This window comes from Geotrypetes seraphini, chromosome 5 (assembly GCF_902459505.1).
Source record: "Geotrypetes seraphini chromosome 5, aGeoSer1.1, whole genome shotgun sequence".
In the NCBI taxonomy this organism is placed as follows: domain Eukaryota; kingdom Metazoa; phylum Chordata; class Amphibia; order Gymnophiona; family Dermophiidae; genus Geotrypetes; species Geotrypetes seraphini.
In genome coordinates, this window is record NC_047088.1 from 31,103,805 (window position 1) to 31,122,384 (window position 18,580).

Consider the following 18,580-nt stretch of genomic DNA (forward strand, 5'->3'; position numbering starts at 1 on the left):
AGGGTTTTTTTTATCACAGGCCACGGCGATAAAAGCTCCATTGCTCATAGGAATTCTATGAGCATCGGAGCTTTTACTGCCATGGCCGGTGATAAACGTTAACACTGCTTCATAAAAGGGGGTGTTAATTAGTAAATTGGCTTTAGTAAATTGGATTCAATAATGAGCTTTAACAAGCTCATAATTGAAAAAAATAACACTTAGGGCTAGATTCAGGTCTGACGAATTCACAAAACTGCAAAATGCAGATGAGGGCGATCAGAGGAATGCCCCCATCTGCTGGCCTGAGGCACTTGAGCCAATCAAGGACTTCCTTAGGAAGGCCTTGATTGGCTAAGGCGCCTCAGGCCCCTCCCAAGGGGGGAGGAGCCAGAGGCATGTGAGCCAATCAAGGCCTTAGGCTCCTCCCTGTGCATCACATGATGCACTGGGTCGGGGCCTAAGGCCCATCCAGACGCATCGATGGAGTCAAAGGAGCAGGAGGGACTTAGCACCCTGCTTCCAACATAGAGGTACTTGGGTGCCTGGCTGGGTTGCGGGTTGGGAGGCCTACGGAGCAGGAGGGACCTAGCACCCCTCCTGTTCCCAACTTTTTGTTGCTGGGGGTGGGCCGTGCCAGTCAGGGGTGGGGGAGGGGGATGAGGGCAAGGGTCGTGCCGGTTACAGGGAGGCAGGGTGAGGGCCGTGCAGGTCGGGGGGTGTCGGTTGGTGGCAGGAGGGAGTTGGCATCCCTCCTGCTTTTTTCTTTGGGGAGGGGTGCGTTTGTGTGGGGAGGGCATGTTTTTTTGACAGGCCTGCCTGTCTTTTATTATTTTTTTTTAAGGGGCAGATATTTTGCGTGTGATAACTCAGTTACCGATAGGTCTGCAGCAGTCGAGTTTGCCATTAGTAAAACCCGATTCAAAATAGCCAAGCAATTGTTAGTGAATCAATCGCTTGACTATTTTGCATGGGGTTTTGCTAATTTGCATGGGAGGATCGGGATCGGATCGCTACAGGCATTAGTGAATGGGGTTAGAGGGAAATCTGGTTGCAAAGGGCTCGCAAACACTTTGTGAATCTAGCCCTTAAACGCCTATAATGTAGGCCTTTAAAACCCTGGCTTATATTACAGGTGTCTTAAGTTTTGAGTTAAGCACCGCTAAGCGTGATTCCGTAATGGATGTCTGTGTGTGATTGACATGCAATAGGCACCTAACCTCAGGCGCCAATTACAGAATCTGGTCCAGAGTTCTAAATTCAATTATGAAGTAGTGCAGTTGCCATGCCAGGATAGTTGAAAGCATAGAAATAAAGGTTTATCAAACAAAAAATAAAGCTAGCTCTGATCTCTGGCACTACCAGCAAAACTATGCAACTGCCATTGAATTTATTGTGAGCCTGAAACCTCAGAAGCAAAGGAGAGCAGTTGTTTTTTTTCTTCTTTCTTTTTAATAATTTTTGACTTACGATTGTGAACTGATTTGAATGGTATTTTTGGAGAATCATCTTTATCCAAGAAACACATCTGAGAGCAGTTTGCCTGCACTTGCTATCCCACTACTACTACTTATCACGCAGCGCTGTACATTTTGACATTTATAGACTGTCCCTACTCAGAAGAGCTTACAATCTAACTTGGACAGACAGACATGACATATAGAGTTGGGGATACAGTACCCAAGGTGAGAGAAGTTGAAAGCATTCTCAAAGAGTTGGGCTTTTAACTGGGCCTTGAACACTGCCAGAGATGGAGCCTGCAGTAGGGATTCAAGTAGCTTGTTCAATCATAAGGCGCAACAAGGCAGAAGGGACAGAATCTAGAGTTGGCAGCCGAAGAGAAGGGCACAGAAAGGGAGGGACTTTCCAGCTGAGCAGAGCTCATGTGGGGGGGATCATAGGGGGAGATAATTGAGGAGAAATAGGTGCAGCTGAGTGAGTGCATTGTAGGTAAGTAAGAGGAGTTTGAATTCTATTCAGAAACAGATGGGAAGCCAATAAAGTAACTTAGGAGAGGGGTAACGTGAGTAAAGTGACTCTCCTGGAATATGAGTTGTGCAACTGAATTCTGGACAGATTAGAGGGGAGCAAGATGGCTAAGTGGAAGGCCTGAGAGTAGCGAATTGCAGTAGCCTAAGCGTGAGGTGATGAGGGTGTGGTTAAAGTAAAATCTGATAACCCTGTGAACTGAGAGGAAGAACGCGTAGGATCTTTAGAGTGGAGAAGAGGGTAGAGGATAAGAGGAAGGGAGAAGTAGTGGGTTTAAAGAGTGAAGGGTGAAGTGTTAAAGGTGTTCAGTGGCTTAGGGAGAAGGGAAAGATTGGGGATGGTTAATATCAGCAGGAAGGAAAGTAAGAGAGTCATAACAGTGGAAGGGGAAGGGAAACTGAGAAGAAGCCTGGTTGTGGACCAGTCTAGAGAGCAGAGGGACATGCACGAAGGTAGAGTATCAGCATTGTAAAGAGGCAGTGAGGATGAGATGAGGGGTAAATCACCTCTCATGTGATTCAATCAGTGGAGGAGGGGAGACAGTTGAGAGAGGTAGGCAAAGCAAGGAATTTCTCAATTTGCGCCAGGAGGGGTATCTCAGCAGAAAATAATGTGGTGGCATTGTTGGACACTTCAGGAAATAAAGGGGGAGGAGCAATATCCTTTTTTATAAGGTGTCAAGTGCAGAAATAAAGAATGTGAGCAGGGTGGTTTTTTTTTTTTTAGCATCTTTTAGTTTTGCAATTCCACTTTTCATCTTCCTCCTTTCATTAATATATCTGAAAAAATTTTGTCTCCCTTTTTTGCATTTTTAGCCATTTGCTCTTCCGCCAGATGTATATCTCTTGGCTTCTTTCAGCTTCACCTGGTAGTCCTGTACTCCTCTTGGGGGTTTTTTAATATTTCAGGAACACCATCTCTCTTGCCTTTATTTTCTCTGCCACTAGTTTGGAGAACCATATCAGTTTCTTTTTTCTCTTTTTATTTATTTTCTTCACATAAAGGTCAGTAGCCATTTTTATTGCTCCTTTCAGCTTAAACCATTGGGATAGGCACGTGGGATCTCTTAGAGAGAGGAAGAGATAATGGTTACTACAGATGGGCAGACTGGATGGGCCATTTGGCCTTTATCTGCCATCATGTTTGTTTCTACGAGACAATCCATGAGACCTTATACTGATCCACTTATTTCTGGGTTGCTCCATGTTGGAGAAGATTATTAATAAGTAGGGTTTATTGATATTTATGTTTTGTTGCTTTCTCTACTTGTAAGTAATAAAATGGAATGCCAATTTTGGAATAAGACTATATTTTCCATTAAAAGGGAGTTTATAACTGATGATCATACTGCTGTAGCATCCAAGTTTGGAACTTATTTCTTGTTGGGAATTCTTGACGCCGAGGCCTGTTCCTATAGTATTGGCATATTTTTATGTTGAGTTACTGGTGCTAAGTTGAGTGAGGCAGAATTGGGGAGGGAGGGTTCATGTGATTTTGTAAAGGTTATTCTCCCTTTTGTTTTTTGGATCTTTGCTATTCACCTGTCAACATCCCCTTTCCCATCGTTTTTCCATCAGACTGTTAGGTTCTCGCTGTCTCAGCGTTAGTGCTTCACTGGCAGTTTTCTGGCTGTAGCACTCTCTCCATGTAACTTTGGTTGCTTTCTGCTAACCCTCTGTTTCTTTAGTAGAGGCATGGTTGGCTTGTGAAAAGTGCTCCCCCCCCTCCTTCTAAACACCTCTTTATTTCTGCACTCTAAGGAGTCTACTTGCTGAGCACCTCAATATTAGATGTCTTATTGATTATTCCCTGAAGAAGGTAACTCTCAGTTGCCAAAACTTGGAACCTTGTTGGGACTTTCTAATAGGTTTTATATTTTAATAAAGATTTTGGATTATTTACCGGTACTTGGATTGACATGTCACTTGCCCTTCTTTGTTTTGGTGGTGGTTATTTACTGAGGCAAAAGTATTTTCAAAGTCCATATCCACAGGTAATTCAGTGTGTTAGTGAATTCATTTATGCTATGAATTTGCAGCAAGATCTCCTGCTCCAATTTATTCACTGGAGGAGACCTTATCAAGGAGGAGATAAACGTGGTTGACTTCCACAACCCAACAGCTGATGTCTTTATCCTACAATACAAGGAGCAATTTTCTTTCCTCGTTCATTTACATTAAGTATCATATAGCTTTTACTTTATTGAGTCTATCAATATCATATCATATAGTTTTTACTTTAAGTCATCCCAGAATTCCAGGAAAATCTCTTATGGTGCTTTACATAATCTAATATGCCAGAACCTAGGAACTGGAAAGTAGTTTCAGAAACTTTTTATACTAGAAAATCAGGAGCACAGCAAAATAGATGCTGACTCATCATCTTGCAGAATTCTTCCAGTCTTCCCACAGCCCCTAAAGCTCTCACCATTCATGTTAAGCAAAGCATCATGGGCTTAAAGCAGTGGTTCTCAACCCAGTCCACAGGTCACGATTAGCCAATCACATTTTCAGGATACCCTTAAAAAAGTAGACATGAGAAATATGCATGCAACTTTATCTCTTGTGGATATCGTGAAAACCTAACTGGTTGGGTATATTCTGAGAGTGGTTTGAGAACTCCTTACAAGAGCAAGATTGCAGATTTAAATGCAGTAGCAAGATGATTGCAGATGAGCCTGTGAATTAGAGATGAAAAATGTTTTCTAAAGTTATTCTTTCTTTTTAACAGGAATAAATCACAAAGTTGCCATCCATGCTGCTTTTCTGCCTGTATTCTGTTCTGAAGATGCTCAGATATTTGGCACCAAGTGCATTCACAATGAATCTCTATTGTCATCCAGCTTAACCTGTCGACTTAACAAAAATAGTCATAGAGGATTATCCTATGAATTTCCACTCTGGGGTAAGAACTGATGTTCATTTTTACAGAACATATTTGATGAGGAAAGGGGTTGAGACATTGCCACCTGAGATTGACCCATAGAAATAACCAGGAATCAGCCAGGTACCGATGTTTCATTCATACAGTTATCTCTGTTTGGTTTCTAGCTGAAACTGTGAAAGCAGCCAGTGACCTGGACAAGCTACACGTCATCTGCATCCTGGACATCTGTCATTTGGGTGGCGATAAAGTAGAAGTCTTTCTAAACAGAATATATAAGCCAACAAAGCCACCTTGAACTGTTGCATGAAGATTCATGTGCATCAGGACTGTGCTAGTTTAATATGAGTGCATATGATTTATTTTGCAATTAGAAGAAGTGTTATTTAATTTATCATTTGTTTTGTATATAAGAGGTCATATTGTGAAGAGGCAGAAGAGGTTGATATGTCATGCTTACTGGTGGGATTTTCCACCCTTTTAAAATTGGTGAATGATAAAAAGATTTAGGTTAAAATTACAGAGGAAGACCAATGCTAAATGTTTATGGGCTCCTTTTACGAAGGCACGGTAGCGGTTTAACGTGCGTAATACTGCGCGCTAAACCGCTAGCCGCTACCGCCTCCTCTTGAGCAGGCGGTAGTTTGTAAGCCAGCGCGGGAGTTAGCGCGTGATAAAAAGTCACGCACGTTAAACCCGCTAGCACAGCTTCATAAAAGGAGCCCTATATTAGAATTGGAGATGTTTCCGTGAATAACCATTTCATTTAAAATAATGGAACAAGTAAAGCAATGATGCAGCTCTAAATTATGTTCTTGACTTAAACTACTATGTAGTATTAATCTGTTATGTAAATATATACATGTGTATATAGTCAGTAATTTTTTTAAAACATGTAAAGAAAAGATGTATTTTTACTCATTTTAAATAATTTAAGGCTTAAAATAAAATGTGACAGTTTCAGCATCATGTCTTAGATTTTGTCATCGATAATGAAAACATTTTTCAAGCAAAGCATGGATAATCTTATTTCAAAGTTGTTCATTATAAATTATTATTGAGAGCTCACTGTACCTCCAGAACTTGAGAAATAATACCAACTGAATTACATTTGATTACAATATTGACTGTTTTATTGTTTGGTGTATTTTGGAAATTGCTTTGAATTGAATGAAAAATCCATTTCTTATCCTATATAATAAAAGGCTAACTCGCGCATGCGCAGTCCTATTTTCGTGTTTAGTATAAATGTTAATTTTAAAACAGTAGTACAAGAAAGGGACGGAAGAGCATTTGAACATACCCTACTTACTGCTTTTTTTAATCACTATTTTCCATATCTCTCCAGTTTAAAAATTAATATTCTACGTAGTGCAGTGTGTCTAGTGGTCCGGAATGCTAGAGTTTTGTATCCTTCAGGGAGCTGCTCTGCCACCTCAGTCTATACAAAAACAATCAAGTAGCACTGTAATAAGACATAACCAGAAGGAGGGAAATGAGGAAAAATCCCTGACACTACAATTCAGTTCTTCTGCTCTCTAACAAACATATTCATTAATAATATAACATTCAAAACAGGTACAAAAACTGTGTGCAACCAGCACTAAGCCTATATAGAACTCCACTGGCATACCTAAAGTATGTGATACCCGGGGCCGATCATTTTTTAGCCACCCCCATAAAAAAAGGGATTGAAGGAGCACCCCCTAGGTGTTGCGCCCGGGGTAGACTGCCCCCCCTCCCTACTTTGTATTCCACTGCCTGAGGAAGAGTATTTTAGTCTACAAAAGTAAGTAACAAATGTTTTGAAATTAGTCCAATAGAAAATGGAAATAAGGTAATATTTTTATTTATAAATGTTTATTAATATAACTACAATACTACTTTATTCTAAAGCAAGGATGTCAAATGTCGGTCCTCGAGGGCCGCAATCCAGTCTGGTTTTCAGGATTTCCCCAATTAATATGCATGAAATCTATTTGCAAGCACTGCTTTCATTCTAATGCCTGGCAACTAAAATTCAATGCAAAGAAATGCAGAGTAATGCATTTGGGGATTAATAATCGGAAGGAACCGTATATGCTGGGAGGAGAGAAGCTGATATGCACGGACAGGAAGAGGGACCTTGGGGTGATATTGTCCGAAGATCTAAAGGCGAAAAAACAGTGTGACAAGGCAGTGGCTGCTGCCAGAAGGATGCTGGGCTGTATAAAGAGAGGCATAGCCAGTAGAAGGAAGAAGGTGGTGGTGCCCCAGTACAGGTCATTGGTAAGGCCCCACTTGGAGTATTGTGTTCAGTTTTGGAAACCATATCTGGCGAAGGACGTAAGAAGACTTGAAGCGGTCCAGAGGAGGGCGACAAAAATGATAGGAGGCTTGCGCCAGAAGACATAGGAGAGACTGGAAGCCCTGAATATGTATACCCTAGAGCACAGTTCTTCAACCGCCGGTCCGCAGACCGGTGTCGGTCCGCAGAAAATTTCTGCCGGTCCGCGCAGGGCCGGCGAGATCAAGACGGCAGTTAAATTTCCTGCCGACTGCGGTTCCTCCCGACTAATGTTCCTCCCAGCCTCAGGCGATCAAGATAGGCTGCCAACGTCGGGGCCTTCCCTCTCTGAGTCTCGCCTGTTCGGAAACAGGAAGTTGAAACAAAATAGGCGGGACTCAGAGAGTTAAGGTCCCGAGGTCGGCAGCGTGTCTTGATCGCCACCCCTGCCGAGTTGCTGAAGAGGGCCGCGGGGAAGTTGCGATTAGACCGGAGAGAGCTGCAGATTCAGGTGCAGGTGGAGGGAGATGGTCAGCGTGTGCGAACAAGATCCTGGAGAGCCTTCACAGTGGCTGTCTCCCCTCCCACCAGCTCTCCAATTTGCCAGGGAAGTGATTTACTGGCAACTTCCTGCAGGCAAGTACCGAGAGCTGCTGGAAGGGGAGGAAGCCACTGTAGGAGGCTGGGAAGGTCTGGAAAAGGGAGAGCTGTTACTGGACTTGAAGGGAGTTAGAAGGAGAGATGCTGCAGGGAGGGGAGGAGGGAAAGGTATGGGAAGAGAGTTAATGTTGGATAGAGGGAGGAGGGAAGGGAGAAGAAGGAGAGATGCTGCTGGGAGGGGAGGAGTGAAAGAGATGGGAAGAGAGTTACTGTTGGATAGAGGGAGGAGGGAAGGGAGAAGAAGGAGAGATGTTGCTGGGAGGGAGGAGGGAAAGGGATGGGAAGAGAGTTAATGTTGAATAGAGGGAGGAGGGAAGGGAGAAGGAAAAAAAGGAAGAAGGGTAGGGAGAAAGAAAAAAGGAAGGAAACAGCTGGCAGGGAGATTACAGGAGGGGAAGGGGGTCAGGGTAGAATGGAGGGATCAGATGAGAGAAAGGGGAGAGAGAGGAATGAGAAAGTAGAGAGACATTGATGCTGGAAAGGGGGTCAGCAGAGAAATGAGAGAGGGATAAAGATGCTAGATCTGGTGTAGGAGAGATAAAAATGAAGAAGGCAGTGAAGCTGGAATGAATGATGTAAAAAGGAGAGAGGAAGATGGACAAGGAAGAGGGGCATAGAAAGAAGTCAGATACATATGGAAGGGGGAGAGGGCAGACATTGGATGGAACGGGCAGATGCTGGAAGGAAAAGAGTGAAAAGAAGATGAAAGCAGAAACCAGAGACAACAAAAGGTAGAAAAAAATAATTTTATTTCTATTTTGTCATTAGAATATATCAGATTTGAATTATATATCCTGCTAGAGACATAACTGGGGACTGCAGTATTCTGTTAGCATGATATTTCTATGTAGCATTCTATAATAACTTGGCTTGTTCAGTTTTCTTGATAATAGAGGGGATATATGTGAAGGGGAGGGGAGACAGGGGTTTTGTTGGTCCGTGCTCTGTATATTTGTATTTATAAAATCACAATTGTTCAGAATATTGTTTCTTTTTATACTTTAATAAAATATGTTCAATATAAAATCATAATTGCGGCTTGTGCAGATGGAATCAGATGGTTTGCGGGGACCGAGCTCGCGGAGATGGGGCGTAAACGGGGTTTTTTAATTTTAGTCCTAGTAGTTTGCCGGTCCACAAAATAATTCTTTTATTTCTGCCGGTCCACGGGTGTAAAAAGGTTGAAGAACACTGCCCTAGAGGAAAGGATAGACAGGGGAGATATGATTCAGACGTTCAAATACTTGAAGGGTATTAACGTAGAGCAAAATCTTTTCCAGAGAAAGGAAAATGGTAAAACCAGAGGACATAATTTGAGGTTGAGGGGTGGTAGATTCAGGGGCAAGTTAGGAAATTCTACTTTAAGGAGAGGGTAGTGGATGCCTGGAATGCGTTCCCGAGAGAGGTGGTAGAGAGTAAAACTGTGACTGAGTTCAAAGAAGCATGGGATGAACACAGAGGATCTAGAATCAGAAAATAATATTAAAAATTAAACTAAGGCCAGTACTGGGCAGACTTGCACGGTCTTCATCTGTATATATGGCCATTTTGTGGAGGATGGGCTGGGGTGGCCATTTAGTCTGTGTCTGTATATGGTCATTTGGTGGAGGATGGGCTGGGGAGGGCTTCAGTGGCCGGGAGGGTTTAGATGGGCTGGAGTAGGTTTTAACAGAGATTTCGGCAGTAGGAACCCAAGCACAGTACCGGGTAGAGCTTCGGATTCTTGCCCAGAAATAGCTAAGAAGAAAAAATTAAAAAAATTTTAATTGAATCAGGTTGGGCAGACTCGATGGACCATTCGGGTCTTTATCTGCCGTCATCTACTATGTTACTGCTGCCAGGAAGAAGTTCTTTACCCCAGCACCGGCCCTCAGAGGAGTCATCAGAGCACCCCTTATGGGCTGCATCCAGGGTAGACTGCCCACCCCTTGGTACGTCACTGTAGAGCTCATAGCTACTCGCATGTCCTGCTATCAAGCAGAGACTTAAATCAGACTTTACATTCTTGAGTGTTTTCTTTTGGATTTTTTATATCCTCTCAGTTCATCTGAGGAGATAGAGAATTCTCCAAAATCGGACTGACCTTAAGGCAGAAGTCAGGCGAAGCCCACTGACAGGGCAGGGCTTCAGGACCACTAGACATATCTACAAAAAAGAAGATTATTGAGGTAAGAACCTAACCTAAAGCAGTCCCCAGAGTCTAGGATGGGCCTGCTGTATGTACCTTCAAAACAGAGGACCCGAAAGTGCTGTTTTTCCTGGCTGCTACATCCACCCTGTAGAACCTGATAAAGGTATGAGGGGTAGACCAAGTAGCTGCTCTACAAAATTTCCTTGGACAAAATCACCCAAGTCTCCGCCTATGAAGTAATGACTCCTCTAGTGAAGCGCACTTTCAATGTGATTGGCAGCTGCTTACCAGATCCCACATAAGCGGAGGAAATGGCCATTTTAATCCATTGGGAAATCGAGGCTCTAGACCAGTGATTCCCAACCCTGTCCTGGAGGAAAACCAGGCCAATCAGATTTTCAGGATAGCCCTAATGAATATGCACGGAGCAGATTTGCATGCCTGTCACTTCCATAATATGCAAATTTCCCTCATGCATATTCATTAGGGCTATCCTGAAAACCTAATTGACCTGGTGGTCCTCCAGGACAGGATTGGGAACCACTGCTCTAGACGCTGGCCTTTTTTTCTTGGCATGACTGGTCAGAACAAAAAGGTGATCCGATATGCAAAACTCATTGGTAATCTCGAGGAACCAGAGAAGCACTTGCTTGACATCCAGAAAATCCAGGGATACGAGTAGCTACACAAGGGATGGTCCCTGAGCTCAAAAAATACAAAAGTAGGCTGGCTAGCTAGATGTCCCTGAAGGCTGATCATGCTAGCAGCAAACTTACGTAGTGCAAGTCTGCATCGTCTTCCAGGCAGACATCCGAACAAGTGGGAACTTCTGAGCACCGAGCCTCCGACAGAATATTTAGATAAAAATACCCCAAAATAATAAAACCACAGAGCAGAAACACTTATGAGCAACCTGCTTGCAGGAAAGAAACCAAGGGGCAGGAGCAGGTCCCTGGGGTAAAGTTCAAAAGATGATTGCATTCTGCAAGGAACTTGCAGGTGCAGGTGCAAAACCCTAGTGTTCAGGACCACTAGACACATCTATAAGAAAGAAGATTATCAAGGTAAGAACCTAATCTTTCTTTATTTTCAATCTGCTTCCTTAGTTCAGATGTTTGCATTTAATTTAAAACCATCATTTTCTTCACTTAGTTTTTGGTGGCTGTGTTCCATCAGGTCAATGCAGAATGAGCTAAGCAATAGGTTATGACATGAAAGAGTGTCTCTATTTCAGAGGAAGTGGACATGATTATCAGGGAGGCTCTAAAATGCCAAAAGGTAGGAAAATTGATTTTATTTTGAGTTAAGTGATTGAATTATGTTAGTGTTGGGTATTTTTGTCTATTATATTTATTTTACACTGTGCACGAGCCCATGTCATGCAAAAGTAGAAAGAAATGATGCCAAGTCTTGTGTCTCTGGATTCACCTTTTATTTGCATGTTTTTTGTGGTCCCCTATTTTGCATCTGGTAAGAGTCATGTTTTGTATTTGCAACTGAAATGTAGGGCTCTAAAACAGTCAATCTCACTCCAGTTTCCTAATAGTAGATATATTGCAAGCAGCATATTCTCACATAAGGGTGATGTCATCCACAAAGCCTGGTACAGATAGTGCAAAAGTGTACTGCCACTTTAAAAGACTAAAAAGTCTTGAGACTGCCGATACCGTGCATGCACCAGTGCCTTTCCGCCCGACATCTTCTCGCAGGACCATCAGTTCTCAGTTTTCCGCACAGCTGAGAAGCTGTGTTTTTTTGTCAGCAAGTCAGACTAGTCCTTGTAGGTCCTTCCCATTCGTTTTTATCTTAATTTTCTTCATTGTTTCATTTTCTTTTATTGTTGTTGTTTTTTTTTTTTTTCATTAGGAGCCTTCAGGCTCACCTCGGCCTGTTTTCAGACCAGGAGCGTCGACCCTTTTTCGGTGTTACATCTACTTAACTTCCCCAGACAATTGAGTCAGTGGATTTTCCCTCAATGTCCAAGCCTTCCAGTGACTTCAAGCAGTGCACTCGGTTCAACAGGACCATTACGGTAACTGACTCGCTCAATTGATGTATCCAGTGCTTAGGTCCTCAACACCAACCTGATTCTTTCTTGAAACTTCAGAAGAGATCATTTAAAGCTTGTCAGCTCCAATTTGAATAATTTTTTGGAGAAACTGTGGGAACAGAGGATGTCTGTTGACTGAGATGCCCATAGACCAACTTCAGTGTCAGTACCAATGCAGGAATCGACACTGCATTCAGCATCTGCCTTCATCTGAGGAATCGGCTAAAAAGGCTAGGAATCAAACACTTTTCACCATCCAAATGTAATTTGGCATCCTCTCAAGTGTCTACACCATCAATGCATCCCAAGCATTGACGCACCAATGCAAGGTTGTCTTCTCTTAAAGTGGTGTCACCTTTGAGGCATGCCTCATCATCGAGGACACCAATGTCTTGACAACCTGCACATCTTGCACCATCTGTACTGTTGACTATCATGGTACCAGTACCATCCTTACAGGACCAAATACAAGAGTTGGTTCATAGGGAATTAGCTGGTATCTTACAGACCCATACAGTGCAAGCACCTGCCATGAGTAATCTGGTATCATCCCAGTCCAAGCAATGCTCCAAGGTATCATCCAGGTCTAGATCTTTAACTACATGTCACTGGCGCTCAAGGTCCAGAAGAGCTGCAGGCCACCCAAAAAAATAGAGAAATGAGAACTGACTATGACTATCTTATCTCGAATGTCTAATTTCCAAACATTTTTATAATTCTAAACATTCTTATTATTCCAAACACAGGAATGTACCATCATCCACATCTTCTAGAGCTCTTCCACAGAAATGCCCCAGACAATAGCCAATTTGCCATCCACAACATACATTATCTCCTCCTCTCCCTAAGAGATCTCATGTACCTATCCCACACTAAAATTCCACCTCCTCTACTTGGAGACTATCCACATGTCTACTACCCTTTCTGTAAAAAAAGGTATTTCTTTAGATTACTCCTGAATCTGTCACCTCTTAACTTTATCTCATGTTCCCTCATTCCGGAGCTTCTTTTCAAGTGAAAGAGATTTGCCTTATGCATTTATGCCACCTAGGTATTTAAATGTTTCATCATATTTCCCCTCTCCCACCTTTCCTCCAAAATATACATATTGAGATCTTTAAATCTGTCCCCATATGACTTATGATGAAGGTCGCTGACCATTTTAGTAGCCTTCCTCTTGAGTCTAGACGAACTCCATCCTGTTTATATCTTTTTGAAGATGCGGTCTCTAGACTCGTACGCAATATTCTAAATGAGGTCTCACCAGAGTCTTATACAGGGGCATCAACATCTCCTTATTCCTACTGGCCATACCTCTCCCTATGCACCCTAGCATCCTTCTAGCTTTCACAGTCGCCTTTTCAACCTGTTTGGCCACCTATAGATCATCATATACTCTCACATCCAAGTGGATATTGTAGCTGGTTTTAAGAAAGGCTTGCCCTGGATCGGTAGCATGGAATATTGCTACTCCTTGAGTTTTGGCCAGGTACTATTGGCCTGGATTGGCCACCATGAGAACGGGCTACTGGGCTTGATGGACCATTCGTCTGACCCGGAAAGGCTATTCTTATGTTCTTATAATTATAATAATAGTTTATTTTTAGATTGTAAACAATTTTTATTGACATGAAAATTACACAGTCAAGCATGATACATACAATACAAATCATTTAGGATACAACAAATGTGAAGAATAAGAAAGAATACAACAATTTAAAATAAGATAAAAAATTTTAAATTAGACAGTTATATGCATTAAGAGACCGACCTATTGAATAATTGTGTTTTTATCTGCTTTCTAAAATCAAGATAGGAGGAAGCTTCTAACACAATTTTGGTAAGCCATAAGTCCTGTTCCTCTTTTGTTCACAAAAGTTCTTCCCCAATTCTAGAAGGACTGTCAGGTAAGATTTGCCACTTTACAGATGTTACCAAATTCTGCAACAGATGGTTCTATCCCTAATTCTAGACAAGATTTGAAAAGGTCAGCCAGTGGAGCTGCTTGATCGTCAAGCTCCTTTAGAATCTTCAGATGTAGCTGTGCTATATTGCTTTTCTAGGGCCCACTGTAATACAGTTTTTATAATGCTGTCTTTACATAGGTAAGTTAGGGCTTTTATGGTTTGGTAAGTCTCCTATATAGGTTTTGAGTGTCTTTATGCAGGGTTTAATAATATTTTTCAAGGTGCCTGAAAATTAAAAATGCATAGGACTAGTGGTCTCTGCATCCGGTAAGTCACCACACAAGAACCCATCTGCTTTAAACAGTGTCTAGCACAATGGGAGCCATTTTGGTTCACCTTAACATCTAGGACACGAAGTCACTTGTTAAATGTATAATCCTTATTGGTATGTGACACACTGGAACTGGATCACGTATTGGTTAATGATTGTTTGCAGTGGTTGGGAGGAGGACTGGGTGGTTGGGGTAGGGAGGGCGGAGGGATGGTTGGGGGGGTACGGTGGGTTTCATCTGATTGTGTACTATCTTTTATTTTCGTGTGTGGCAATTGTATTTCTTTTCTATTTATATTGAAATTTAATAAAACATATTTTGAAAAACAAAAAAGTGTTTAGCAGTGAATGGAGTGTGGTACTCTTCTAAAACTATAACATAACATCATATTTCTATACTCCATAACCTTCAGTTCAATACGGTTTACAAAAGTTATACATAATAACAAAGGAAGAAAGCATTAGAGAATTAATCGACCAAATATTTTGAAAAAAGATAAGTCTTCAGTTGTTTTCTAAAATGTTCATAAGAATGAGATGTGAAGAACAATGGTTGAAAAACCTTATGGAAAGCTGCTTGAAATGAAAGCATATGATTATGGTATTTCTTGCTTTTACAACCCTTGACAGAAGGAAATACGAAGAAAGCATGCGATTTTCTACTATTCTTTTGGGATGCCACTGAAAATCTATCAGCTAAATAGAGTGGGGCTAGACCATAGGCAACTTTATAATATAAGCAACCCACTTTGAAGATTATACGTGCCTCCACAGGAAGCCAGTGCAACTCACGATAAAAAGGAATAATGTGGTCAAACTTCTTCAGACCATAAATCAATCTCACCGCAGTGTTCTGAATCGGTTTCAATCTGGTTATGTTTTTCTTGGAACTTGTTAAATAAATATTACAATAATCCAGCAAGCTCAGCAACAAAGATTGGACCAAAAGTCTAAATGCAGAGATTTTGAAGTAAGGTCTAATAGTACATAACTTCCATAATTATAATATCCTTTTTGAACTGTAGCATCAATCTAGTTAAATTCTGATCAAATACAACTCCCAATATTTTAATAGATAAACAAATTGTATTTACCACATCACTGACCACATCACTGAAGCCTTCATCAACTCACATTGGCTTCCAATCCAAGAAAGAATCCAATTCAAATTCTACTGCATACTATTTAAAACCCTACACGGAGACAGCCCATCATACTTGAATAATCGCCTCATCCAAGCACCCACTACCAGACACAGAAAAACACACTCCCCATTCATACCCCCCCCAATCAAAGAAGTAAAAAGAAAAAAACTACACGACGGCCTCCTAGCCACCCAAGCCGCAAGGCTGGATAACCAGATCTCCAACCTTCTGATGACCACTCCAGAATATAGGACGTTCAGAAAAGAAATAAAAACCACACTTTTCAAGAAATTCCTGAAACAGCATTAACATCACGACCTCTTAGTAACTCTAAAACCGACATCTGATCTACCCATTACTGCACTAACAACAACAAAAGAACCTCCACTATGACCAACTATTAATTCTCTTCAAACCACCTCACCCTCAACAACCCGTTTATGTTTATAAAATCTACAATCAATGTAACTCTGTATTTCTAAATTAACCTTTTGTAATCCGCCTTGAACCGCAAGGTAATGGCGGAATAGAAATCCCTAATGTAATGTAATGTAATAATAGATGGTTTGTGAGGATTCTTATGAGAAGAGGCAAAAAAGAATTTAGTCATCATTATTCAATTTCAGTTTAAATTCTGTCATCCATGAATCCATCAAATTCAGGACAAGTTCAATAGTGTGCGTGATATGGGTCAGTGTCATATTGCAGAGAATGATGATCATAATATGACTACGAGTGGGTCATGTAAAAATGTGCACCTTGACACAATACTCATTCCATTTATGTAACATTTGGGGTAATATTTTGAGGTCTTTGTGCATTAAATGGTTTGTGTGAAAAATACTTTCTCCAAGGACCAGCAGGACATTGTTTCTCACATATGGTTGATGTCATCTGATGGAGCCTGGTGCAGATGCTACCCAGTGTTCTTGAGTTTTAAGATGCCTTTGACAGTATCCCACCTCTCATGTGCAAGTGCCTTCCCACCTAGTAAAGTATAAGCATGTGGACCCAGCAGTTTTTGTTTTTCCATGGAGCTGGAGGTTATGTTTTCTTTTTTTTTAATCAAGGTTTGTTTATTAAAATTTTTCAAAATACAAAATATGGATGAATATGACAAAACATAGTGAATAAGAGGTACAACCAACAGTAAAATGAGCAAGTACATATCTAGGTGATGAAAGGACATTCTATCAATAAACATCGTATAATCAAAGTAAGAATGTACCTTATATCTAGTATTAACATCCAGAAGGAGTATTAGCAAGTATGAATCAAAGTAAAATAACAAAAATGCCATATAGCAATGCAATCTGAATAAATAAAGCATCCTCTATGAAACAATATATAAATATAACACAAATAGTTGTAACGGAAATGAGAAAAATTAAATAAAAACAATATTATATGGAAGCAAGGATATCAAGATTGATTGGGGTGCAAATACAGTTTTAAGGAATTCCATTTGGTTTGGGAATGGAGAAACCTGTTAGAAGCTTTAGCTAAGTATGCTTCAGTCCGGTAGGTAGAGCAAACCAAGTTCCACCATTGGGAGTATGAGGCTTTAGATAAGTCTTTCCATGAAGACAAGAGAACTTTGAGGGCTAGGGAAAGTAAAAGGTCCAAAAGAAAATGATCAGAGTCAGGTATTATGTCGTTTAATGAGAAAGACTTCAGTAGAAGCATTTGATATGTCAAGGGAATATCTATATGAAATATAGAACATACCGTACCCCATACGGAGGACCAGAAAGAGCTGATGTAAGAACAGGAGAAGAGAAGATGATTCAGAGTGCCTTCAGATAAGTTGCAGGTCCAGCAATTCTTTGAAAAGGAGGGATTGATACGATGAGATTTTATGGGGGTCCAAGTGGCTCTGTGAAGTAAAAAGAATGATTGTTGAAGAATGGAGGCGGAGCGAGAAGTGTGAAAGGTAGATTTAAATATGTATGCCCATGCCTCGTCAGAAATTGAAATATTTAGGTCAGATTCCCAGGAGGATTGTAAGTAGGACAGTGGAGACGGCGTAAGAGATTTTAGGTATTTATAGAAATGAGAGGCTGTATGACCCAGTGCTAAATATTGTTTGGAAAGGGTAACTAAAGTAGGGATAGGTGAAAGTACTACTGAGCTAAGGCCAGCTTTTTTCACCGAAGACTTTAATTGCAACCAACGGTAAAAATTTGATTCGTTAATTGCAAAATCAATCATCAGCTCACAAAAAGTAAGGAAAGTCCCATTCATGTGGCAGATAGATCCTATATCCCAAATGCCTTGGTTGTACCAAAAAGGCCATGAAATAGATTGACCATCAATTTTAATGAGTTTATTAAACCAAATGGGACAATAGGCAGATTTGTTCCACGGTATTTCTAACTGCTGATCAAGATCAGTAAGGACTTTATAGGAAGCCCACATGATGGGATTTTTGGACAACTGAGGAGGGTTAGTTGGGCCCATCAGTCTAAAAAGGGGGAAAGGAGATACAAGAGAAGATTCCAGTCGTAACCAATTGGGTATATCTAGGGAAGAAGAGGAGGAAATCCATTCGGCTCCCTGACGGAGAAGAAATGCTTTATGGTAATATATGAGGTCAGGAAAATTAACACCGCCTAAGTGAGATGGAGCTTTCAATTTTTGAATGGAAATTCTATGAGATTTATCATTCCATAGGAAATGAGATAGTGTGGATTCCATCTGTTTGTAGAAGGAGGGAGGAAACATAAGGGGAAACATATTACATATGTATGTGATTTTTGGGACCACCATCATTTTAATAGTATCCAACCTTCCCCACCAAGATAGGTGAAGAGGAGACCATGCTGAAAGAGTGGTTTTGATCTGAGTAATGAGTTTAGAGGAGATTATTTGTGTAGTGGATCTTAAATCCCTATCAAATGTTAGACCCAGATACTTAATACCCGAGGTGATCCAAGTGAGTGGTTGTGAGGGAATATGAAAAGGGACACAGGAGTCATTTAGAGGCATAATTTCAGTTTTGTCCCAATTGATTTTGTATCCTGAGAGAGTGGAGAAGAAATTGATCAGTTGAATTAGTGCAAGCAAAGAGGTTTCTGGGTCTGAAAGGTACAGCAAGACGTCATCGGCATAAGCCGATATTTTAAATTCTATGTTTGCAATGGTGATACCCTTAATATCTGGTGAATTTCTAATGGCCGTAAGCAAAGGTTCAAGGGCGAGGTTGAACAATAGTGGGGATATGGGGCATCCCTGTCGAG

The 18,580-nt window shown here is 41.1% G+C and overlaps 1 protein-coding gene across 6 annotated transcripts in view; it reads left to right on the forward strand.

Moving 5' to 3' along the window:
- RADX (RPA1 related single stranded DNA binding protein, X-linked) overlaps window positions 1–6,066 on the forward strand; it is a 95,810-nt gene extending 89,744 nt beyond the window's left edge. For all 6 annotated transcript variants that reach the window (XM_033945597.1, XM_033945596.1, XM_033945592.1 and 3 more), the window contains exons 15-16: window positions 4,699–4,872; window positions 5,019–6,066. In XM_033945597.1, coding sequence (XP_033801488.1) covers window positions 4,699–4,872; window positions 5,019–5,149 — 305 coding nt within the window. In that variant the 3' untranslated portion in view covers window positions 5,150–6,066. The remainder of the gene's footprint in view (window positions 1–4,698; window positions 4,873–5,018) is intronic.
- The last annotated feature ends 12,514 nt before the right edge of the window (window positions 6,067–18,580 follow it).